The sequence below is a fragment of the Athene noctua genome, chromosome Z, assembly GCF_965140245.1.
Source record: "Athene noctua chromosome Z, bAthNoc1.hap1.1, whole genome shotgun sequence".
Classification (NCBI taxonomy): domain Eukaryota; kingdom Metazoa; phylum Chordata; class Aves; order Strigiformes; family Strigidae; genus Athene; species Athene noctua.
In genome coordinates this window covers 66,141,632-66,168,062 of record NC_134077.1, presented here as the reverse complement: position 1 = coordinate 66,168,062, position 26,431 = coordinate 66,141,632, and the positions used below count along the sequence as shown (strand labels likewise).

At 40.1% G+C, this 26,431-nt stretch overlaps 1 protein-coding gene across 1 annotated transcript in view; it reads right to left on the bottom strand.

Annotated features, from left to right (window-relative positions):
* The window catches only part of MPDZ (multiple PDZ domain crumbs cell polarity complex component), a 98,234-nt gene extending 72,125 nt beyond the window's left edge, over positions 1-26,109 (bottom strand). Inside the window, exons 1-9 of the mRNA XM_074931965.1 lie at positions 26,052-26,109; positions 17,773-17,848; positions 17,002-17,168; positions 10,681-10,902; positions 9,588-9,727; positions 7,558-7,771; positions 5,533-5,661; positions 4,424-4,627; positions 1,321-1,435 (exon numbers count right to left, since the gene is read on the bottom strand). Coding sequence (XP_074788066.1) covers positions 1,321-1,435; positions 4,424-4,627; positions 5,533-5,661; positions 7,558-7,771; positions 9,588-9,727; positions 10,681-10,902; positions 17,002-17,168; positions 17,773-17,788 — 1,207 coding nt within the window. The 5' untranslated portion in view covers positions 17,789-17,848; positions 26,052-26,109. The remainder of the gene's footprint in view (positions 1-1,320; positions 1,436-4,423; positions 4,628-5,532; positions 5,662-7,557; positions 7,772-9,587; positions 9,728-10,680; positions 10,903-17,001; positions 17,169-17,772; positions 17,849-26,051) is intronic.
* Between the last annotated feature and the right edge of the window lie 322 nt (positions 26,110-26,431).

Below are 26,431 nucleotides of genomic sequence, written 5' to 3'. Positions count from 1 at the left end.
TAGGATAGGGTTAAGTTTCCCCAGCGAGAGGGGGAAGGGATCTCCAGCCGGATTATTCATACCATGCTGACTCAGGTCTGCTGTGGCAGCCTGGGAACGGTTTCCTTTGTGGCTTTGTGTCGCGGGGAGCAGGCAAAAGAGCTGTAACGAGCTGTCTGTAACCATTGCGGTATTTCTCTGTATATCTTTTGTCTTGTTTACTGTTATTGCTGTTTATTGTTGCTATCATTGCTACTGCTGTTGTTCAGATTGTTTATCACACTGCTGTATTAAATTTCTTCTTATTTTAACCAGGGGTTTGTGCCTCACTTCCAGCCTGACCGGTTGAGGGTGGGGGAGAGACAACAGCAACGTGTCTCTGGTCCCAGCAGGGCTTAAAACCATCACGTGCTATCAGATCTCACACATTCTACAGTTCAATTTGCCTTTTAAAGATTCAACTGGAAACTGCTAGAAAGCAGACTTACACAAACTGTGACCATCCTGTTCTATGGAACATATTGTTAAAATTTAGTCCAGCTTCTCAAAGTCAACAAATTATGTCTATAAACTGCTAATAACATAGGATATATCTATCCATACATTTCTCTAACAATATATACATGGGTAAAAGTCAAATGAACATCTCTTTGAGAAATTTTACAACACATTCAAGAACCGTCCCTTCCCTACAGTATTGCATTTACCAAATCCCTCACAGGGATGCCTAACAGAGTTCTGGATCATTTTTCTGAAAAATGTAGTGGAAATTACAAAATAAAAATACACAATTGTACATGAACATGAACTGTAGCTTTTCTATATTTAAATTATTTATTGGCTGCAACAGCCCAGAGGTCAACAAACATTTATTATATTCAGGTCACTAAGGAATTCTTGATCTGCCAGCAGTACTACACACATTGTTTAAAAAGTATAATAATAATACCTCCTAAAACTACTCAGACTAGTAAGGTATAATCTTGTAGAAGCCTTTTGAAAATGAAAATATAATTTTAAAATCCAGCTCGTTCTAATAAAAATGGCTCAAGCTATTTTAGATTTGCTTTGCAAACACATATAAGCACAAGCTTTAGACAAGAGTGAATATAAAAACTGATTAAAAAATGTTGAGGTGGAATTTTATAATAAAACTGATTCCTTCTGATCTGAATGTCCTTCTCACAAAAGGATAACAATTACTTTTTCTTCACAAACTTTAAAAATATTGTAGATGGTCAAGGATTTTTTAGAGATGCTATATGAAAACTAAAATTAAGTCTTTGATGCACATAAACCATAGCACACAACAAATTGTAAATTGCAGGAATCAATAAATACCTGATGTTTTGTCTCCAATGTAACCAGCAATCGTTATTCCTAATCCCTGGTTGTTTTTAGTGAGTTCAACACTGAATTTCTCCCCATCTTCAGAGCTATCAACAGAAGTATCTGCCTAATAAGAAAAGCATGATTAGAAAGTAAGCTTTTTTTCTTTTATGTCATTAACGCCACCACATTCTTTTCTGTCATTAACATGTAAAACTAGACACAAATGTAAAAAAGAACAACTTTGTTTCTCCTCTTATTTAGTGTTCAGGAGAGAAACTAGATATAGGCTACATTCCTCACTGTAAAGCAAAGCAGGTAATATCCTGCCCCACTGCCCCTGGCATATTAACCCTATAATATCTAACCCATAAAAACATTATTCTATTACTAAAATGACTGATGAGATTAATGCAAAGTGAACAATGAACCTCTTGTACACTAAGATACACAAACCATGCTTAAAATATTAGAATATGCATCTTGTTGCCCTTCTGGGACCTCCTCAGACCCAGCTTTAGACTGCTGTGTTATTAAAAAAGAAGAAAAATAGACCAAAATTATATTTTGTATTCTACTTGTTTAAATTCCTGGTCAATAACTATAGCTATTTTTTTCCCTATGCATGTTTAAAACATAATAAAAGCTGTTACTAGTGAGGCAATTATGTTTCTTGTTTTTGAAAGACTTAAAAATTCTGGTTTAGAAAGTAGCAATTATACTGCCAGATAGTTAAATAATGACAATCTCTGCTAATATCTACTAGAAACCTTCAAATTTCAACAAAGAATTTTGGGGATAATGAATTCATTTATTTATTTTTAATGAAGGTACAATACATATTAAAACCCCATTTCAGCTATACCGCTTTCATATTAAAAGAAAAAAGATCCACTTTTAAAAATTAATTTCAACTTTTAAAAAAGTGGTTTTTTTAGTTTTTCATCTTTCAGCTGCCTAAACCAGGTAGCCACTGGCCACTTTCATAGCTGATATATATCAGTGTATGATTACATATACAAGGCTTCAATTTCATTGTATTGATATGGACATCAATATTTATGCACATACTTAAAATAGAAATTCATAAATATAGTACAAACCTATCAAGATGCTGCTATACTCCTATTTTATTCTGTCTCCTGCATGACAAATAGAAGCTAGTATTTTTTAAAGTGCCAGTACAGCAACCAGGTAGACACTTAACTAAACCCAGTTTGACTAGATGAGTATGCACGTCCCAAAAAATAGAAGACTTCAGAGAGCTATGATGCTACTTGCCAAATGAGAATCTGACTTCAGTTCTTTATCTGAACAACTCCACCCAAAACCACAATAAACACAAGAAAAATACATTTCTACTGCTTTAACCACCTCTCTGCTTAACAATATAGGATTATTTGGCCACAGGTAATGCCCCTAAAAAACTGCTCTGATTTCTACAGTCTCATGAATTTTTACAGGATAAACTTCTACCAGGGACATTATGAGAAGTGCCTATTTTGGAAAGCCATTCTGCTCTCACTAATACCTTTAAGAGCATCAATGAAGTCTTCAGCCACCCTGTATTTATCAGAAGGAAACAGAAAAACTAAACTGTCTCCATCACAATCTTCACTCCAGACCCAAACTAATGAGGCTTGCAGCACCATTAACTGGGTGTACCCTCCGAGATCAAGACTTGTGCAGGCAGAATCAATTTTAAAATAGTCTGCCTCCTGCCAGGAGAGATGTACCAGGAACAAGGTACTGAGAAGGATAAAAACAGAAAGGAAGATGGCAAAAAAGTCAATTTTTGCTACTTGGTGACTTTGAACTATTTCTTTGGTACTAGAAATGCCATACATATTGCAGCTGCAGACATAGGCTTCAACACTGCATCACAGAACCTCAGAAATGAAAACAGTGAAGAAGTATACAGATTAAATTATCAAATTCAGCTTCTCTTTTGAGACTGCTGCTTTTCCAAGAAATAATATTTGGACGAGATATTGATCCCTTTATCTAAAATACAGCCAGGTTTTCATGCCTCCTTCATGTCTTTAGAGACACAACAGTACCAGTTTGTCACTCCACTCAGATGCTCAGAAGACTCCATGTTAAGATTAACTTTCTTTGCCTTATACAGAAAAAAGGGGATGAATACATGTTTCTTTTCTACAGATACCACTACAATGGATAGAGGCAAAATAATGGTAATCATTCAAGAATCGTTAAGTCTTTTTTAATTCCCAAATGATCTATTTGAAATGTAATTTGTAACTGGGAAGAAAATGCCTAGAAATACAACAGCAAAAAGTAAAACAAAACATTATTTGTAAGTCACAAATTCTGTCTGGTTGTAGGCTCAAAAACAGCCACCAATTTTTTTTTTTCTTTCATTCACTTACTCCACGAAATCACATTTAAATGTATCTGGTCATAATTATACATGAAAAACATTACTTCCTGGCTCCCATTAAATTACCAGGCTTTGATGCAAACATGCAAATGACCTATTTTGTAGAGGTTTTGAGCTGACAAGACATGATAATATTTACAGCATTTTTAAAGTGGTTTGTAGAGGAGAAACAGCACAGAGAGCACAGTCATCAGCAAGGGAATAAGGGCAGCAGTTTTTGTGGAAGATTCTAGCAAACGAGCAATGGCAAGTGATGTAGGAAAGAAGTGTCATCTGTGGGCTGGCTGGAACAGGGAGGAACTGTCTGATGGATGGCTGCAGTGATATGGAAATAAGAAATGCTCCCAGAGACAAAAAAGGACAGGCGGAAAGAGAAATGCTACAGAGCCAGCTTGCTCTGTCTGAACACTGCAAGGTTTCAGTTGCTCCCCAAGTATTATAGAACAATCACAAGCAACCCAAAACCAGATGTTATTCAGATCACGCTTATGGAAGTCCGAAGTCTTGATTCTAAAATGCTTCAGGTGTATAGTTCCTTGCATTGTGGACTCACAACAATTAACTTCTCCCAGACAGTTAGCTAAGAACCCTACTGGGAAAGAAAATCCTGGCTTTTAAGAACATAAGTGTGAAAGGCATTCAAACAGCAGTTAAAAGAAAAGGAAGTTTGAATTCAAAGTTTGCCATGAGTTAAGTATATTCACTGATGCTTACCTGTTTCTCTGGTGTGGAGATGGGAACTGGTGTACCTGGAGGACCTGCTGGTGGAGGTGGCTCCTCAACAGGACCTCTTGCAATTACCAGTTTCACACGATTTCCACACTGCCTCAGAACTTGCGCCACCTGCTCACTGCTCATTCCAGCAAGATCCGTATCACCGATTTTCAAGATGTGGTCTCCACTACACAATCTCCCATGCTAGAGAAAGAATAATGATAAAAGAACTCTACTAACATCCTGCCATTTCTCCCAAATACCATACAATTAGAAAAAACCCCACATAGCTTTAGTCAGTTTTAATACATATGAATCAGGTGACATTTTTTGGGTGCCAAGTCAATATCATGATAACATGGAGAAGGAAAGTAGGTTGCCTAATACTACACTAATTTTACTGGAAATTTCTCCAGAAATATCCAGGACATCCTTTTTCAAGCGGTCAGTCAGCTGAGCACAGAAAAAAATTCATATAGTTATGGTTACTACCTACCAGTATTTAACAGCTACACATTGTAGTTCAGGTTTCATTTCCAAACACACTTCCAAAAGACAGCATACAAATACATATTCACCTTTGCACTTCTGTTTGAAAACTGGTCCTCAGGATTAACCATAACTTCAAAATAAAACACATTTCTCTCCCTCAGCATGATCCAGTTTTTTATAATGCTATACACTGGTTTACTCTCTTACTGATTTACCGTCAAATCAATAGAAAAGCTTCACATTAGCCCATATGAAGTGTATTAAAGAGACAGGTCTGTAAAAGGAACCCATCTACCTGCTCAGGAAAGGAGTGCATCAGTAAATCCTGTCCATACATCTCCAGGCCCTGTTATCAGGTCACCACTTCCATGACTGGAAGACCGACCAGTATAATGTAACAGTTTTGAAAATGTGATTTAGAGCCTAATCCAGCTTCTACACTCAAATGCACAGGTCTCCTGCACTAAACACACCTTTACTGAAGATAAATTTCACCACTTACTCTCTCTTTTTTACACTTATGAGGAAAAAAGCTACCAGTACTTCACATGATTATCAAAGTAAAGAGTAACTTCACATCCTACTGAAGAGTAAACAGAAGGGTAGGTTGAATTTACCTGATCAGCCACCCCTCCTGGAAGGATCGTTTTAACAATCACTCCAGTTGACTTTCCTCCCACTATCCCAAATCCCAGACCCGAGCCATCATTCACCAACTCAATGGTCTCCACATGCTGCCAGTGAACCTAAAACGAATAAATACAAGCTTTCAAATGACTAAAATAAGGACATATGTATTAAAATTCGCAAAACAGTTTCTCTTATTTTTTGGGTATGTTTCTGAATAAAGTAAGGTGGAAATATGGGACCTTTCTAACAATTACTATTAAGATTATGTAATATTTAAGCAATAAATTGCTCATTTCATAACATTTGGAATTTTTCTGGTACAAACCAGAGCTGGTTAGTGTATCAGGCCTTTCAAAACCTTACTGAATGAATTTAAGCATCAACCTAGGACTCTCCACCTTCATGTCTCATTGCAGTCAGCAGGAAAAATACTGCTGCTAGGAAATCTCACAAGACTGGAAATCAAAACCTTCAGATAAGTGCACGTTCACATCAGCCATTATAACAAAGCACTGGAGAAAGTATAAATCCCATTCAGAGGTTAACGCTGAAGGTAGCACCAGGTATTGCAAGGTAGGTTAGCAAAACTGCCCCCTGTGTAATGAACAAAGATTTCCCTGTTGTTCAATGTCAACAGCACTGCAATGAAATAGCTCTGATGGCAGGCTTCATGTTCTGACAAGCGCTCTGAAAGACGAATGCTAGGTTGCTCACATGGGGCAGTACTGACGGGATGACTGGAAGTTCCTGGTATTGTTTCTCCTGAAGAACAAACCATACCATAAACTCATCTGAACTTTAAAACTGCAGCTTGTGGTCCACCAGGTAGAATCTTGAAAATAAGCAGTTACTTTGGAATAATCAAGGTACTGCAAATTCAAAGCCCTGTAGTACCTGTTTGGGGATCTGCAGTCTTAACATAAACCAATGATGAGCAAGCAAAGACTGAAGGAAAAAGAATGCCTCCAGATAAGCTGCTCTGCTCCCTTATTTGAAAACAAAGGGAATAAAACATCTGGGAAACGCATGCATAAAGAAAGAAAAGGAACTGTGGTAGATTTGAAAGAAACATTTTTTCAAGCAAAGGAATATGTAGGCAATCACACAGAGAAAGAAGTGTGTCACACAAATAGTGGAAGAGAGAAGGCCTCTCCTATGTTCTGAAAGGAAAAGTTAGGCCAATCAGTTTTATTCCTGCACACAGAAGAAAAGAATAATTCTGAAATTTCTTCACAAAAAGTTTTATGCTAATGATTAAAATAAACACTAAAACAGCTGCTTTATCCAGACTGATTGCTCCACATACTTCTGACTATCAACTCCCTTAAAGGAAGAGCTACTGATGAATGAATAGCTAAACCTACAGAAACTGAAGACAGGCTGTTTCCTCTCAGGACAAGTCATTACCTGACTAAGGTACCAGGAAGAGAAAGTACAGTTAATACCACTATGTTTCCGAGCTATGTTCTCTACACCTGGATGTGCAAAATTTTTCAAAAGAAAGGAAATGTAGCAGGAAAGGAAATGTATTTTCAGGGGGTCCTCAAGTATGTTCCTATACACGGCATTTTGATGGCTCTCTTGTTGCTTTAATTGAGCCTCACTGCTAACAGACAACAGAGAAGCACACATCTACCTGGTGGTGCCGATCGGATTACAATGCCTGAAAAACTTCTGTTTGCCCAAGCAGAAGGCAAAGAGAAAAAAAGATCCTCTTTTCTGCTACCTCAAAATAAAGCTTCATAAAATAAGGTAAACATGCTCTATTGGCATGAGTGGATACAGAGAATTTGGCAGATGGGAAGAAGGAATACGTCCAAGATCAAGATTCCCCCCCAAGCAAGCCTGAATATTTTCTCCTCCTTGCATGGGAAAAGGTACAACAAAAATAGACAAAAAAATATAAAGAACTGTGAAGTACATACAAGTTACAAAAAAAGTCTCAAAATACTAGATGCAGGAAGTGCATACATGCCCAGAACTGAATACACAGACATCTGGGGTATACTTACCGGGTTGGAATGGGCTGAAACTGTGCTAGCAGCAGATGGAGACCGGGAAACTACAGGACTGATGAGCTGAGGGAAAGTGCCCCTGGCCACAACTAGCTGGACATTATCTTTTGCTTTCTGTAGGATGCTGATAGCCTGTTGATGTGTAATTGTCTGATCAAGGGGTTGTCCGTTAATAGCAAGGATTTGATCTGCTTCCTTCAGCTTTCCATCTCTGTCACACATGTGTAAACAGGGAAGGAGGAAAACAAAATAAACAAACAAGAAAAACCAAAGAAGTGTTGCCACAAGAATTACAGTATTTTGACAATTTTCCAGTACTTTTAATAACCTGTTTTCTATTTCCCCCACTTCTTAATCTCTCCCCGCAGTTTTGCTGAAAGGAGCTGATGCAGCACCCTAGTGATTGCTTCCTTTGAAGCTAATCCCACTGCCACTCTCCCCTGGCTACTACCCCCCAGCTAGCTTTCTTCTCCCAGTACCCCCATGCGAGACTAAGCATATTAGATCTCAGTCACTCCCAACCACAGCCTGGGAAGTTAAGTTTATTCTTGACTTTGAGCCTCTTGCTTAACAGACCAAGTGCTCCGCTTTGTTCAGCGCACCCATTCTGAATATTCACCAAACCGTACAGTGGAACATGCTTTCATCAAGATGTTACAGAAACAAATTTTGTTTTGCACAAAACAAAGGGGGGGGGGGGGGGGGGGGGGGTGTGTGTCAAAAAAGAAGGTGAGGCAGAGAGAAAAACAGAAAGAAAATGACAAAACAGATACCTTTTAAATGAGGGGGAAAAAAGCCCTGAACAAATTTTTTAAATCACTTCATATTCTGTCAAAGGAAGGACTACTGTAAAATTACATAATGAGCCCTCCCTCAGACCTACTTCAAAGCAACTGTATAAAGCCTAAACAGATCAGTTACCCTCTGCATTCTCTACCGCTTCTATTTCTTCTGCAACAAACCAGCGAAATTTCTGGAGTCCTGTCTCCAAAATCCCGAAGTGGCAATGCTTTGTAAACCAAGGGCAGCAATGAAAACAATGACGTCTATTACGCCAGCTTCTGTGAGCACCTGCAGTGTAAAAGCCAAGGTACTCAACAGCATTCAGGAGAAGCACTATTTAGCTTCAGCCCATAATATTTCACTTCTGAATCTGAACTGTTTTTCAGAACACTCTCAAAGACTTATTATTGCCAGGTCTTTTCTGATTTATGAACCCTTACTCATCAGAGTCAGACAGGGCCTGATTCAGTAAAGATAGGTGTTCAGACCACAAATAATCAGAAAATTTCTCCCTACAGTACAGTGAGAAATAGCTCCGAGATGACTCAGCAGCCCTACACAACATACAGAGTACACCATGCGGTGGGATCCTGAATGGCAAATCCACACACAGTGATACACCCCACCAGTCTGCAATGAACCAGTGCTGCTGCCATTCACCACTGAGTTTGTTCCCTCAGGTTCTTCTCACAGCAGAAATACATTTCCTCAACACTACCTGTGGAATCAGGATTGAAGTCTAAAGCATAATTTCAGCAGGCTACTATTATTGCTGAGTTTCTGATAACAGTCCAACAACTTTAGGTCAAGCCTTGCTTGACTTAAAAGCTGGGTTTCACACCTGCTCAGTGGGACCCTACCTAAGAAACAGCCCCACTAGTTACACCCAATTTTTTTCTACCAAATTGTTTTTCAACGCATTCAAGGATGGCAAAATCTGTATTTCAGCTTTAGAAGCCATGACACAGAACAGTAACCTCCTCATTTTCCCTCTTGGAAAGGAGATATAAACAAACCACAGAGAAACTACATCTGTAGTTTCTAGAAATTCAGAACAGATCATACACTGCCCTGTTCCAACATTACATAAATTGAAGTGATAAGTAATTTTAAGCCTGCTATGATATATGGCTTAGAATATGAGAGAAAGGTCCCCTTGTATCACAAAAACAACCACAATAACACAACTGAACTGCAGTGTCAGTTAACACTCAGTACACTAAATATTCCAGTAGTAATCTTACCTATGTGCTACACTTCCCTCCTGGATTTCTTGCACAAATATTCCCAGTTCTCCCCTGTTTTCACTCTTGAGACCCACGACACTGAAGCCCAGACCACCACTTAGAGGTTTAATAAGCTCAATGGTCTCAACAAGGCGACCCTGTTCAGTAGGAGGAAAAAAAAAAAAAAGGGGGTACAAATGTTTAAAATGTTGAAAAGCAGCATTAATGAATGTGATAAACAACTTGGAAATGAGTTTCTAATTTGACAGCTACAGCTGGACAAGGCTACGCTAGCTAATAACTGAAACATAGTTATTCAGTTCTGATTTCTTCCTATCATGCAGAAGAGTGTAATTGTCACTTATGAAAGATCTGAGAACTAAAGATTATTACAGCCCAGAAGAGGAAATTAGGAAACACCAGGTAAATATACACACTTAAGGCTTAGTAGTTACTAAACCAGGATATGCATCTAAAAAATTTTAGAGGGTACAGGCCAACTCTCAAGTAGAACTCGAAAACTTCAGAAAGAGGGAAAAAGTAGGACTATGAAAAAGGCTCTCCAGGAGAGTAGCAGAAGACTTCCTCTGTCTGGCTGTATTACAAATTAATTAGAAAAATGCTAGAATATATGCTTGGCCATGCCCAGCTTCAGCCACTGAAAGGACTCATACACCATTTCTGCCTACCACAGGAAAGCAGTAAGATTACAGAACAATGCTAGCAAAGCCAAAAAGGAATTTTCCATCTTATTTCCAAGCAAGCCACAAAACCAGCTTTCATTAGTTATGCATACAAAAGCATGCTCTGACAAAGCATATCCTTCACACACAGAGCGCCAATCCTACAATGAGCATGAGAAGATAATGGCATGCTGATCTGAGAGAGACACACTGCCCAGCTAAGGACAATAACTCAGCACCAACAATGCCAAGGCTACTCTTCCAACTGTTTTCTCATTGGCCAATTGTTTCTCAAATTAAAAGGTTATTTTTGTTTTACATAGCAAATGAGCTCTGGTTTGCTTAGTAACTCAACTGCTTTTAAATAAACATGCATTTATTTTAATCATCCAGATAATCAGTGATCCACATTTCATGGACATACTTACCTGGGACATATTTCTGACTAGCTGCTCAAAGTCATCACTACAGGACTTCCCATTAATCTGAGAAGTAATGGATCTCATCGATGCTTCTAGCACATTAGCTGGGCTGCCATTCTGCTGAGCCAACAAATATGACTCATTATGTGGCAAGGACCCCACGTTCATGCCATGATGGAGAAGCTGGGGGAATTCACTAGTGGAATGTATGGAAGGTGTAATATTTACCTGCAAAAGATTGATGACAACACAGATCTATAGACACAGCAGAAACCTCCTCCTCAACCAAGAGCATCATAATAGACCAACTTCTTGTTAAAAATATTTGAAATCCCAATTTGCAATTTTAAAAAGACATTTTTAAAAGAAAAATTATCTTTAATATTTATAATCAATGTAAATTTGTTAATTATGAAAATAAAACATGACAGAAATTGATGAAAATAAACAAATTATTTTCCATACTCTGTCTAAAATTCTTTTGCTCATATCAGCATAGCAGCTTGAAGCACTCCAACACAACGGCAGATGTAAACAAGTATGAACAAGCTTTTTCTACAGTACCAGTATTTTTAAAAACAAATTTATCAACTATTTTAGAAGCAAATTAAAAAAAAAAAAAAAAAGTATGTGTATTTTGATGAAAAAAGAAAGAAACCTCACCAGCTACATAAGGAAAAAATGTCACCTGTCAGGGTTTCTGCATCACTATGCACTACAGCTGCCAACATGACTCTCTGCATGAGCTAGAATTAAATACAGAATTACTGAACAAGTCTAAAATCAGCAGGTTGATCCGAAAACCACAGCCGTGCCTTTACATGGACAGCCTTGACAATACAATTCTCTTACAGCAGAAAATAAGAAAATTCTCTGCTTTGCCCAGCCACAGTAAAGTACCTATTTTCAAGCAAGTCTCTACCAACCAGTCTAATAAATGGCTAGTGGTGGTATAAAGATCAGGTGAACCAGCAGCTCTCATTTGGCTGTTGTTCCGCCTGTCTGTTCACTGTCAACAGGCACCGTTTCACTTCACACTGATGTGTTTCACACTTGCCTGGCATACTAACCACAATTTAGGACCACAATATTGAAGCCTCAAATGCTTTCATTATTCTACAGTGCAAATCTTCTAGCATTCTGCACCACAGTACGAAAGACTGGTATTTCCCTTCCTTGAAGCCTTATTTTTAAACTTCTAGTATCAACAAAAAAATCCAAAATGTAAATGTATTTTAAAATGTCTACTGCACCAGTATCAACTGTTTAAGAATGCTACTTCCATTAGGTTTAGCACATCATTCTCCCAACAGTCTGGACATTAAAAGGTCAGTATTGTCCTTCATCACACAATCTCATCTGAGTGCTTTAGGAAAATAAAATAGAACAAACATTATTTGTTATACACCTTATGTGCCTGGGAAGACCCTTAAGTTATAGAAAAAACACCACAACACAGCACTGAAAAGTCCTCAACAGCACTTATCCAGATCTGACATAAAAAAACTACAAAGAAGAAAATCAGGATGCGTGGAACTCAGTGATTTCCACCACAGTGTGATTACATTCTATTGTCCGTATTTGTGAGGAATCACTTGGGTTATGCTTTAAACAAATCATAATGCCTAAAATGTGCACACATGCACTTTCTTCAATCACATACAGCCATTTCAGCAAGCCTGTAAGGAACATGTAGATAAGCGTTGTTTCACAGTTAATTACATGTAACAACACCCAGATACATAATCACATTCTTTCAATGAACTCTACATTTCCTCTTACATTATATTCATGGATTTGATACTACTGAAATCTATACCATACTGTTTCTTATCTGAATGAGTCCATATAATAGGTTAATTCACTTCCACCTTCCCAATGTCATTTGTAACATTCATACTATACTAAAAATCTTATTTTTCTCTAAAAGACAAAAAAACACTTTCCTGTATGCACAAACAGCAAAGAAAAAAAAGAAAATTAGCTACACATCAAAAATAAAAGGTTACTGAGTATGACACACTGCTCTTACAGTAAGTTGTATTATATACCTTCTCTGAATCCAAAATACTTCTTGTACTACTCAATATCCCATACAGCACAACCTTCGGTACGCAGAGGAGCTCTATGCCCATTCTGTACTATGTCCCATATATGTTCTGCTAGTACTGCTAAACAAGAGGACTGCTTTGGGCAGCTTATTTCACTGTTTGCAATGTTCAAATGGCAGGCTAGCCATGATGGACAAAACCAGAAGATGGAAGTTGTTCATGTTTTTCTAGGACATTTGACGTAACTAATTATTAACTCTATTATTCTGAAGACACTGGTTTTTATTTGCATGATGACTGAAATACCACTGAAATGAATTGCTGCACACTACATATAGCAGGAAAAGGTAAAAAATAACCCTCCAATCCACACCAGTTTAACCAGAACTTTTTAAAAGTTCTAGTTAAACCTCAAATCTTCAGTGCAACTGTGATTCCAGCACAGCTACAATGCAGTATCAAACATCACCTCTTCAACAGCAATTGATAGCAACATCTCATTTTCATCACATCTTTTTTAAACAAACACAGCTACATGTTCAATGGAGCATATGCTTAACATGGCAAGTCTACCTCACATAAAGTGGCTTCTGACTTCTGAGAGCAAGAAAAATCAATGAAACTCTAAGAAAAAATGTCAAACTGTTAAGAAAGTTCTGTGAATATGCAAAAAGCTTAGTTTTCAGAATGTCTGCTCTCCCGAAGCACACACTTACACTTTAGAAACATTTCTGTTTTATTATGATATTTATAATGATCCTGAAGGTAGAAGTTCAGAATCCCCAGAAAAATTACAAGCAGAAACGCAACAATCACTCTCTCCTGTTCCCCCTGAAATACACGCTTATAGCATGCAAAGGTTGAGAAGAACTGGCATATATTCTTGCTAACCACAGAAGTATAGGTCATTCCAGGGGGAGTAATAAACTACAAGTGGAAATCTTAGATAATGCTCTTGTGGTTGTATGAAATATTTTTCATAACATATAAACTGCACTACTTTGTAGTGATCACTGTAATTCCATCAAAAAGAAGCTTTATTGCACTGCGATTGTGTGAGCACCATATGAAAGAATATTGCTTTGTCTAATAATTTGGCTTATGCTGACAAACCTTCCTTAACTGACTTTCTCCATACTGTATGTAATCTCTGCAATGTGGACATAATTTGGCATAAGATAAAAATTCACAAATAGCACTGAGTACAACAAAACTTATGTTACAGACACTAAATGCAATCAAACAGTGCTTACATGCAGTTGCTCAAAATATCTTTAACAAAAACAGAGCTACCAAAGCCATGTCTGCAGTGAATCACATGTATAGCAATATAATCAGCATTCCTAGGTCTCAGTTTAGACAAGAACAATTCCTTGGTGTTTCTGCACTTCAGCCATTGAGCCCCGGTTCCTGGAAACCCCACAAGCACAGGGCAGTACTTCAGCTGAGAGAAAGTGACCTGAGCAACAAAAAGGGCAGCTGCCAACAGCGACCGCCCTGGAAGCGATGGAAGCGCAAGCCGGCCGCCGTGCAAGCCTTGCACGCTGCCGGGCACCCTCCCCTCTACTGCCCTGCCCGGCGCTGCCTGTACCCCAGGGGAAGCCCCCGGTCCCCCAGGGAACAGGCACCGGCACCAGCACTGCTCCAGCACCGCCCTGCCGGCTGCTCCTCTGCGGCTCCATCCTGGGGGCGGGGAAAGCTGACCCCAAATCAGCATCTCAGAAGTATTTTGTTTCAAAACACAGAGCAAACAGCGTTGCTGCAGAGAGGGGTTCTGGTTAGGAACAAAAGGTCTCCTCTACTTGTGCAAGCCACAGAGTTAAGCGAGTGTTCACAGGCAATATGAAAAGGCAGCTTCTCCACTTCTCCCCTAAATCTGCTCTAGCGCTGACACCCAGCTATCCCGTGCATCCCAGTATGTGCTGCACCGTCGGAGGACTCTCCCCCACGACTGCATTGTGAACGAAAAAATATGGTCAAACTCACAAGCATAAAAAAATCTGAGGAATGCAGCCCAGCCAGGAGAAGGGTATTTTGTTCTGGCAGAGCCCTGTGTGGAGTGAAGACAGGAGGAGGAGGGAAGGAGATGACTAGGGAGAGACAATAAGGAAAGGAAGAGAAGGGGGAAGAGGAAGAGGACTGACAGCACTTAAAAATATTTTATGAAGAAAATACCACTGAAAAGTTCAAAACATCACAATCTCTTCAAATTATGAGACTGCTCTTCAGCATAAGAAAACAAGCATTCATTGAAGAATAAGTATACAAATAAGCAGAAAAAAAAATGGCTCCTTTGATGTTCTTCAAGTGACTAGTGGAGTCAGGACAGTAATTCTCAAAAAAAATCCCTTTGCTGTCCCTAGAATTTTCTCACTCCAGTTCTTAACTTTGCGGTGACAGATTTGCAGTGCAAACAAATCCTGCTTGCTTGTTTAAGGAAAAAAAACTTTAAGGCACCTACCAATAAGCACCAAAGCATCAGACTGGATGACTTTACCATCATGCCTCACCAACATTCAGATGAAGGAACACACCACTCAGTCCACACCACTGCACGTAACACAAATGCAAACCAAGAGGATCTTGTTAAGCACGCAACAACAGTGAAGGGTAACAACTTCCAGTTAACACAACAGAAGCTTTAAGGAAATGGGACTGCAAATCTGAAACACCTTTATGCATGCAAAAACACACTTTTTCAGATTTTTTTTAGTGCTCAGAAGATCACTCATAAGAGAAAAAAAAAAAGTCTACTATTTTAGACCATAAAAAATTGCAGTAACTCTCACTGGAATGCAAGGAATATTTCTCTGCTATACCCAATCTGCATGTGCAAGTGTTCACATAAGCACGTATCAAGAAGAGAATTGACATCCAAGTAGCTTCCCTGTCAGCTAGACTGGCTATGTACCATGCAACATGTACAGGCTACCGAAGTTACTGCACAGATAAACCTGCAGGGTTAGGTCTGAGGGTAAAATTATTATTTGCTTTTAAAAAATACACATCTGAAATTACCCACCTGCAGTATCAGCTGCTTCATTTTACTAATTTGGGTGACTGTATTTAAAAACAGAAACAACCTTTAACTATACAGTTAATGTCTGTAAGTGAAAATTTAATTTGACTTTTCACCAAACTCCTGTTAATGCTTCAGACACACTTTAATTTCTCACTACATATTCCCAGGGTCATCACCACATAGTTCACACCATTTCTGGATCTCACTGGTAAATTCTCCTTTTCAAACAGCAAAGCAAACAAACCCTCAAAACAGCTTTTTTTCTAGCTTTTTTTAAATCACTCCAATGTCATCCAGTGTCTACATACCAAACATGCAAAATCTGAAATACATGCTCACATATAGCACTGTAGACACCATTCTAACTTATTTCTTGTCTGTGCAAAATAGCATCAAGATGATCCACAAGAAGCAATAAAGGGCCAGTCTGTGCTCTTCTGCCACACAGCTGAAGTAGCATCAAGACTGTAAGGACTCTTCACCACCTGCAGTTCGGCCAGAGACCAGATGTGACTCCACGCTGACAGTAAGGTCAGCTGGTGACAGTAAGATCAGCTGCATTCTCCCACTTCTCCATTTCTGCATGCCAAGCACAGAGCTGCCCATCTTGCAGGAGTCTACAGGAACAACTATTTGCAAAGCCAGGTACACAGTTTAGTCCTAATTCAGTTATTGAACTACTTTTTATATTCTTCAAGTTCTTACGCTGCTGACAAGGAAATTAAATTACAGTAATAAATAATCAAGTCAATATAGCTGAGTTGCTGTGCCTTTTCTCATCCTCACCAAAGAAATAAAGAGAAACCAGAGAAGTAATACTTTTACTTAAAACCCTGAGCAAGGAAAAAGGAGGTAGGAGCTCTTACTTCTCTTTGATCTTTTATTCCTATAAGACACAAGAGAGCAATAAAATGCTCTTAGGAATAAAATCCTAAGACCTCATAAAACACATGTTCCTTTTGAACGGTAGAGACAGAAAACCTTATGTTAACTCTCCATGCAGTATCACTATTTCCCTACCGCACACGCTGTAACAAGCATATATACCAAAAAAAAAAAAAAACAATACACAGACTATGGGCCTTAACAAAGCCCAGAAAAGTCAATGGGTATATTCCCCTCAGTTCCCTGAAGCTTTGGATCAGATATTTAATTTAGACTATTTGATTTCACTATTCAACATGTAGAGACACATATATTTTTTGCTCCTTCTTAGCCACTTTTCTCTTGCGCATGGAAGGCTACTTTCCCTACCTGATCTCTCAGTTGTTGAACAGAAGTCTGAAGGTTGAGAATTTGGTTAAAGAGAGGACTCTGAAGCACTGATTTTAATAAGCTCAATTTCTCCTCGTTTGCAATGTCACCTCGATCCCGAAGTTTTGCCTGTAAGCGTTCCATAGCCTGGAGGGCCCGATGTGTATCTGTAGCAATAATAATTCCTAGTCAGTAACAGTTTAGAAACAGCCACATACAAGGGGATAACAGCTTTAAATGCATCGCTCTCCACTGTTTAAACTACAGAGGACTTGAATTGTCCATTTCTGAACAAAAATCCCAACCCAAACATGTCTAATGAATCAGAAAGCCAAGTGCACAGCACAAAAAAAGAAGCCAAAGAAAATTACATTTTTGTCCATCAAGAACTGAGTTACAAAAGTGAAAGAGTCTTCATTAAAATTCAGTTACAGGAACTGTGGCTGCAGATCACTGTAAATAAGCAGCGACCAAAACAGCCATAATAGAGAACATTTGGGTCTTTTCATACAAACTTTTAAAATTCTAGTAAAGATTAAAACAGTGAAATCAAGATGAGAGCCTAAATATTAAATACACTAAACAAATGATGGTACACCTTTCGTTTTCAAATACCAAATACAAAAACCCAAATGCACCATGTATTTCTAAGCACAGTACATATTTTTTACAGAACCACTCTCAGCAGTATATACCAATAACCTAAATCTATCATGTACATTTTATATGGCCACAAAAATATAGTGAGAGAAATAAAAAAAAAAAGATTACCAATCGTTTCCAACATGTTTTCTGCTTCTCAGCTTCTATTCCAATAATGGTAAGAGGCAGCAAATAGAGTATTTCCCTGAAAAATAACAGAAAGGGAAAAGGGTCACATTTACAGAAGCACTAAGCTCTGAAGAAAAAAGAAGCTTTACTTCTGAAAACAAGAAACAGCCCCATAAAATAACAATCTACAAAACCTGTATCTCCTTAGATAATTAAAATAACCTAAGAAGTGACCATATTCTGAGTCTCTTTGGAGCTTAAAACCTGCCTGAAAATTGCTTTTAGGAATATACTTTGTAATATTTTCGCATTTCCATATCAAAGCTGCTGTCTGCATACTATTGCACAACACGTCCTGCACTGCCTTCATCAGAAGCTATGAATCACAGCTGTCACAGATACTTTACAGAGTTCCATTGCTTCCCTTTTCAGTGATTCATAAAAAACATTCCCTGCAGGACCAGTTTTCAAGCTCTATGTTGACCATTTCACGTTCATGAGCCATAGCACATTTTTTTAAATCTCTCTTTAAAAAGAAAAGTCACAGAGTCTTTCATGCCATGCAGGCTTGCAGGACACCCACACTACAGCCTCCACTATTAATGCCTAGGGTAGCTGGGACTCGGATCTGGATGACGGCTGGGTTTTCATCAGTGTGGATTTCCAGGCAGGAAATTTTAGACTGGGAGGAAAAAATTCGGAATTGCTCTGTTTATTCTTTTTCATTTTTTGGGGGGTAGGGGTTTTTTTTCAACAGAGTACCTGCAATTGCTCAGAAATTTCTAGTGACAGAACGTGTCTGATGGAAATGGATAGCTGAGGAGAAGTGAGGAGTTCAAATATCATTGCAAGTGCATGAACTGAGCTGTGTATTTTATTGTCTTATCCTTCACAACTGTTCCTTTGTTTTACTGATAATAGGAAAGCACTTCAGTACAGCATCCTGACTTAAATCTCTTTACCAATATGCAGACAGCTGTGATCTCTAAGCACACAAGAAAAATAAGTCTTCCTTGAAACTTTTGAGAAAATAGGAAAAGGAATGGCGTTGACAGATCTCTCAGTAAGACAGCCTAACTAGAATTCAGCAGAACCATTAGTTATACAACCTGAGCAGGACAAGCATGAATTGTTCCTCACAATAAAAGCAAGAAAACAGTTGTAAACATATATTCACTTAGAAGGAACAAAAGCCAGGATCAACATTTTGACAAGCCTTATTATTTGCAGCTTGTGTAGAAAACCCAAATCAAGTGGGTTTAAAATGGTTTCAAATTCCATTGCCAAGACCTCCCTAGTTTTGATATGACTGAGGCTTCATATCAGTCTATTTTATTGCATTTGAATTTGCGCATAGATTGGTACAAAATCACAGATCATCCATTTTAAGACAATGTACCACTTAGGGACAGATGTTCAAATCCTCTGAATTTGACTTTGTCAAAGTAACTTTATTCCATGATCCAACTCGTGCATATCAGTAGTAAATAAAAACAAGCCTTTACGAATTTGTTTTCACACTTGGCAAGGCAAATCCCAGCATGTGATCACCACATCTGAAAATCAAACCAAGTACCTTGCATTTTCACCTTGTCGCTCTAAAAAACAAGACAAAAAATGTCTATTTTCCATGAGGAGGGCTGGATGAGATTTAAACATTATGACGGAAGCTGGCTTACCCAAACCTTAATCACTGATAGCTTCTCCTTCTAGATTAATAAACTGCTATCACTTTTCTATTCAGAGCCCTTATTTACAAATAGAGGCATTTATGTCATGTTCACAGCTGTTTTTCTCAGTGGCAATGCCAACCAAAGCAGTTCTTTCCTGTTTCACTATTCAGGGCTTCATTCACAGCTACCCAGGGCTGTGTTGTGGATGCAACAGAGAACTGTGTGAAAAAAAGACATGGAGTATGTTTCAGTCATTTCAGTGCCATGACCCTGTTTATCACAGCACTATACAAGCACATAGTATTGTACGTTCAACTCATCTTCTGAGGAAACTACTCAGGAAAAATACAGGGATACTGTTCTTCTGCTTTAGTTCCCCGAGAATCTCAAGAAGAGATGCAGCTGTAAAAAGTCTGTATCTTTTGGAGTAGCTGTATATTGCTTTATATTATGATTCAACTTGCCGAAAATCTTATTCTTGGTGTGCTGTGAAAAGCATGTTTTACAAATGACAGAACAGACAAGGTCACCACTGTGTTTGTGCAATCCTAGAGGTACAAACTCTGATGGTTTATAATGGAAGCTTTCTAAAAGCAGGCACAAGTCCTGAACACACTCTATAGATGGAGATGATCCTGCCTAATTTGCAATGAAAAGAAGTCCTCAGCTAAGACACTCACGATATACTTTTTAATTACCTCAGGCTTTAGAGGTCAAAATACTGCTCCAGAGCTATCTCAGTGTTAGCAAATCCATTTTTAACTCTCAGTTTAATTCTCTGTATTTTGTGTTTATATTAGCAGGGAATTCCTCCTCAGCTGACCAGCTTAATGCTTTTGTCAATTGTGTTACTAAGAAGGAACATGACCAAAACTGCCATCAGGATGTTTTCCTTCGGGACACTTCCTCTGACGCAAAAGCAATGCATTCAGGCACACCAGCATTTCTACATGCCGCAGTCTGAGATGACCCATTTTCTCTGCCTGCAGTTTGAAATGGTGAAAAACTACCTGACTGTGCTCCTGCTGTGCCACATCCATGATCTGTCACCACCAGTTTAGGGGCACATTCACATAGCCGAAGTACAGCAGAAGCAAGCACACATCTGTCCAACATGCACCACAGAGGCACACCATAACCACCACCACCATCCACTACAGCCGCAAGCCCTGGCCTTTAAACCAGCTTGCTGCTAGGTATTTTAACAATAACACACTGCTGAAGAGTATGGAGACATGCATGATTATTTATTGAAAGGAAGAAGTCTATCATTTGCTATAGTGTATATTTTCATAATGCCATCACTTTTAGATGCACAAATGGGAAGTTTAGTTCTGATTCTCTCATTTTGCATACTCCTGGCAGCCTGTACCAGAGGAGTCGGAAGCCAAAACCAGCCCTTTTATACATGATACAAATACTGTTCACACCTCAAAGAGCTTACTAGCTTAGCTCAAAGTAGCTTTAACTATTTTTGCATTTCACTGCTAAAGTTCGCTAAAGTTCATTAATCTCTTTACAGTAATAAGAACACAGACTGAGTTAGACTTTTTTACTGGCAAGTTGAAGAAATACTGCTAAATGAATAGCAAGTTAAACTCACTTTCAAGTTTTTAAAGGCACAGTTACTTCAAAGTTGTGGCCAAAAAAAAAAAAAAAAAAAAAAAAAAAAAGCACGTTCTCTTTTTCCTCCTGTATTATAACAGGAAAGTAGAAAACACAAGTAATTTTGGGCAGGTACATGGTGAGAAACATTACATCTTCTACTACGCATTCAAAAAAGTTAAAGATGATCCCTTTAATACTTGCACATCTGAAATGTGATTCTTCCCATGCTAACAAAGATGTGTTTTATACACATTTCTCCACTATTTATGCTGCCCTTCTACAAAATCAGTTGCCAGAAAACAGCTGGCATGCTGCAGCTCTGTTTTCTTTAAGCCTGCTCCTAAAACACTAAAATCCACAGGTGTCAGAATTTAAAAAAATAGACATGAAAATTAAGTTGATCACCTCCTTTACACTGCAACCATGCAAGCCACTTAGCTAAACAACAAAAAGATACATGAAAAGTGAAAGATAATCCACTTCCAATCATTACTCTTTCACAGCCGATCGTATAGTTCCTACAAGAAAACTTACTCTGTTTCATTGACAGATACTCCATCTACTATTCCACAAAGCTATTTCAGATAATTCCCTAGAAACTAATGCTCACAGCACTGGATTAGCAAACATGCGATGCCAAAGATAGAAAACACAGTAATAGGCTTTGCCCTGTAGCTCCTGCATTACCTGAAGTGCTCTGAGGATGCAGAGGAAATGCCTATCTTAAGAGTGATCTCTAGGACCAAACTTTGACTAGGAATTACTTGAGATTAAAACGGAATCCATTTCAATTACACAGCACAGTAATCACAACATGCATTTTATAGCTGCTAAAGAGATTTTCAGAACTTCTGAATTTCAACACCCGGACCTGGATTTGTCTGAGCTAGAGGTATCCTTTCATAACTAATTTTTATTCCATGTCACTTTCCTCCCCTACGTTCTAGCTATCACTCAAACAGGCATGTAGTGTTACCACTGCCTGGCATGGGAACAGAAACCAAACTGCACAGGAAGTGGAAGATACTAATTACCGCTAAACCTTCTGCTTTGCCTGGTATTTCCAGGAGCTCTTCCGTTTTGCCCAGTTTTGCCCAGTTACCTCCCACACGCTAGCTACCATTCCTAGGAGGAAAACTAAGGTGATTCCCAGAGTCCCTGGGGAGAGTCTTGTCAATATAAATGCAGCAGAAACCATTCATGGTAAATTGAAAGATCTCACGCTTTTCTATCTATTCTTTCACTGTCACAAAGGCAATTTTGCTGTCGCATACAGCACTTTCTAGGATTACAAGCAGTATTACAAGGACTTGACAACTACAGCCTGACTGGTATAGCATTCACTGCCCGTAATGAAAAGAGATACGCATACCTGCACACACAGCAAAAGGGTGTGGAAGTAAATGTGGGAGAACAGGGACCAAGAGGGAAAGGAGAATAAACAAAAACTGGAAACAAAGAAAGGAGTAAAAAGGCTAACCTGTCGTTCTGACAGGACATGAGCTTGCCAAATTAACATCAACCACTTGGTTTCATCAGCCAAGAGACCCTGGACTGCATGCTTCTGAATGACAGAAGAGAGAACTGACTCAAATTAAGGATTTTATACAAGCAAAATTAACATGCTCTGTTTCACAAAGAACAAAGCAGATTTCAACTGACTACCTGGAATGTAACAGGCAAGCAGGAGAAGACTGACATCTACATTTAAGAGCTATGCTAATGAAAATTGTTCTGAAACATTCGAAGCATAAATAAAGAGGCAGTTCAGAAACTAACGCACAGCCTATATTAAGACTATAAGCAGTTTTGTTTGGAAAGTAACATTACTAACCTCCTGTTAGCACAATGCTGAATGCATCAAAGAGGTGTAAAGAGATGATAGTAGTGGCTCTATGTTAGAGAAAAGTACTGTGATAGAGCGGAACAGCATTATGTATTTTAAAGTAACTATGAAAATAGAATTATGAAATTCAACTGTTTTTAAGTGCTGTACGCATCACATTAATGTATTAAGGAAACTTACAATGCTTTTGGATGAACAAGCAATCTCGTTGCTGTGTTTAATTAATAATGTTCTGCAACACTTCAAGGAGTCCTACATGAGCCTAATATCCATGTCAGCTGACGTGCAAGTTACAACTGCAACTGGGAAATAGGCCTAAACTATACTTAACGCATTCACCTGCTGATAAATGTGTGATACTGAGTACTCAAAAGGAATTTGTAAAGAGTACTGCAGAAACAACAACATAGCAGGGAAAATTCTTCTGGTGAGATTTTTTTGTTTTGTTTAGTTTTTTTTTTTTTCTTAAGAAAACTAAGATTATCCCTTTACAAAAAAAAAAAAAAAAGAAAAAGAAAAAAGATCTTTCATTAAATATTTTAAACTGAGATTTTGAATCACTTTCTTCTAACTTTTGAAATACAGGACTATCCTCAGAAACTGAAAAGCAACTTTTTACTATATGCAGAATATATGCAACACTACATATACTGAATTAACGTATGAAACCCAGGCATGGTTATTATTGCCTCTTTATGTTTTCAGGATAGACAATTGATTAACATATTCATTAAACTCAGTTAAACCTGATGAAACATAGTTTCTACAACAATCGCACTTCTTCAGGTATACTGGATTCTTCAGAGAAGCGACAACAGCATACATAAGTGAATAAATAAGAAGCCCCACTGAACAGCTGCCAGTAAACTTCGATGAAGAGCTGCCATTTTCCTCACAAACTGAAAACACAAATTTTTCATTGTATCTTGTGACAATAATGGGTGAGTAACGCAGAAAATCATTACAGCATGTAACAAGACTACAGTGCAAGGTGTCTCAGATGCAAGGACGGGGTCTTAAACGCCTACAAAATACTCCAGTACTGTCTAGGCAGAAATGGTATATTTATATATTCACCTGTTTGGAATGTCAATAGCAAATCAAAACTGTCCTTACCAATGATGATACAGCATACTGCCAGCATGGCATTGTATTGGCTTAAACTGCTTTAGCTGGGTGCTCAAATATAAAGCTAATTAGAAAATTTACTGGATACCTCCACAGAATTTTAAATTTTCTTACATGAAACATAGAGCAGATGATTTAAAAGGTCTTTATAATGGTTCTCAATGCACTGATTAAAGTGTTATCTATTAAAACTATTTACAGCTATCTGTGGGACTGAGAAGTTGTACGGCATTCCTCTCTGAAGAATTCACAGACTCAGAGCCAGATGGAATATAAAGATCACCCATTAGTATGTAAGTAGTGCAGTTCTCTTTTCTCTAGTGCTGATACTGATCGAACTTTGCTAGTGCACTTTTGTGCAGAGAGTAATGTCTCCAGTTCCTGAGGAAAAAGCTTTCTGAAAGCACAAAGGAAGCCATTAGAAACACCAGTGCTAATCACTAAAGACTATATGCATGTTATTGTTAACAAGATGAAAGATAAAAAAAAACATGTATACTAAAAATGGGTTACATTTTTTAAAAGGAAAAAAAGTACAGTGATGTATTCTGTCACAAAAAATGTTCTCATTCTGCATTCTTTTCTTCTAATGTTACATTACTTTCCATTTCCACCTGAGCATTAAACATTTCCAAAAGATATTTTACCACTTTCCCCTTTTCCAGTTTAGATTCTTCCTTCCCAACGAGTTGTTCTTATCTTGGAAAATGCAGTAGTGATATGGAAACCACAAGGCATTACATAATAGACTTCCGCGACGGCAGAATTCAGACCCTTCAGCTTGATTACAGCAGATCGCTGCTCTGCTCCCGGCAAGAGACTCTCCTACTATCCTTTCTGGCACCAAAGCCAGTAAGGACGTTTTCTGTCAACAACTTATACTAACAAAATCTTCTGCATGTGTTAGAAAGAAAAAATACAAAGGGATGAGGCAGTATTTATCAAAAGCAGGAAGAGAAGTTAAAAAAAAAAAGAACACAACATTGTTCAGCAAATCAAATCTGTTAAATGTGGTACACGGAGTTCAAACGGCCGGCTTTGTGAGAGTTCTCCTTTTATCTCTTTCCTCCCTGTTATTTCTTTCAGTAAGGTAAGGAGGTACCGGCAGCAATGGGGGGCCACCACACGAGAAACAAACCATCCCGCAAAGCAGACCCCTTCCTTCGCACATCCAGACCCATTCGAGGGCACGCACAGCTGAGGCTTGCGCCTTTCCCCTCCACTCCCACTCTGCCAAGACGGTCACGTTCCAATGCAGACCGGGGGGATGCCGGAGACCCACAGCGGGGTCCGGACGCGCGAAGAGCGCCAACGCGTGCGCGGCTGCAGGGACCGGCACGGGCACCCGAGCGAGGACCCGCGGCCGCCGCCGCACCGGGACCCCGCGCACCGGCCGCAGAGGAATCGCCGGTCTCGCTCGGGCCTCCGGGCCGGCCACGGCTCCGGGCGAAGTCTCCGCGTCGCCGTCCGCGAGCGCCGGGCGAGGGCCGCTGCGCCCGGGAGCCCCCCCGGGCCGCGGCCGCCCGCGGGTCTGTGGCGGCAGCAGGCGAGGGAACCTCGCCCGGCACGAAGCACTGCCGCTGGGGTTAGAACAGGGGGGAGGGAGGAGGGGGCGAGCAGAGCGCCCGGCAGCAGCCGGGGGACGCGCGGCTTTTGTTTACGCTCGGCCGCCGCCCCCCGCCAGGCCGGCTGAGCCCGCGGAGCGCCCGCCGCAGGCCGGAGCCGCGGCCCAGACCCCTGGGCCGCCGTCCGCGGACAGCTCGGCCCGGGGCGAGGGGCAAGCAACAGGCTCAGCGCCCCCCGCGGCTCCACGGCCTCCGTCCTCCTCCAACCGCCCGCCACCCCCGGCCCCGGCAAACCCTGGCAGATGAGCAAAGAATTATAAATAAAAGTTGGCGAGGTAAATACGTTTCAAAAGGCGGCTCAAAACTCCAGCGACACCGCGGGCCCCTCCCGCCCTGCCCGCATCCCCGGAGGACGACGCGGCAGGCTCGCCCCGCTGCCCGGCCCCACACCCCGCTTACCCCGGCGGGCCCCTCGGCACGGCCCCGCTCTCCGCCTTCGCCCTCCCCGCCCCCAAGTAACGGCGCCGAGCCGCGCCGCGGGGGAAGCGCGCTCAGGCACGCCCCGGCGGCCTGAAACCTAATCCAGCCCCGCCGCCCCCCCGCCCCGGCCCGGCCCCGGCCCCGGCCCCCCCTCCCCGCCGGGTCACCGGGCGCCGCGCCCTCCGGGGCTGGCTCGGGCGGCCGCCCGCAGCGTGGATGCCGCCGCGCGGAGCGGGTCTGCGGCCCCATCCCGGCGGCGGGGGGCAGGGATACGGGGGAGCTGGAGGGGGCACGTTTGAGAGCTTCCCGCCCCGCTCGCTCCCCGCCGCGCCGCGCCGCGCCGCGCCGCAGCCATTCCA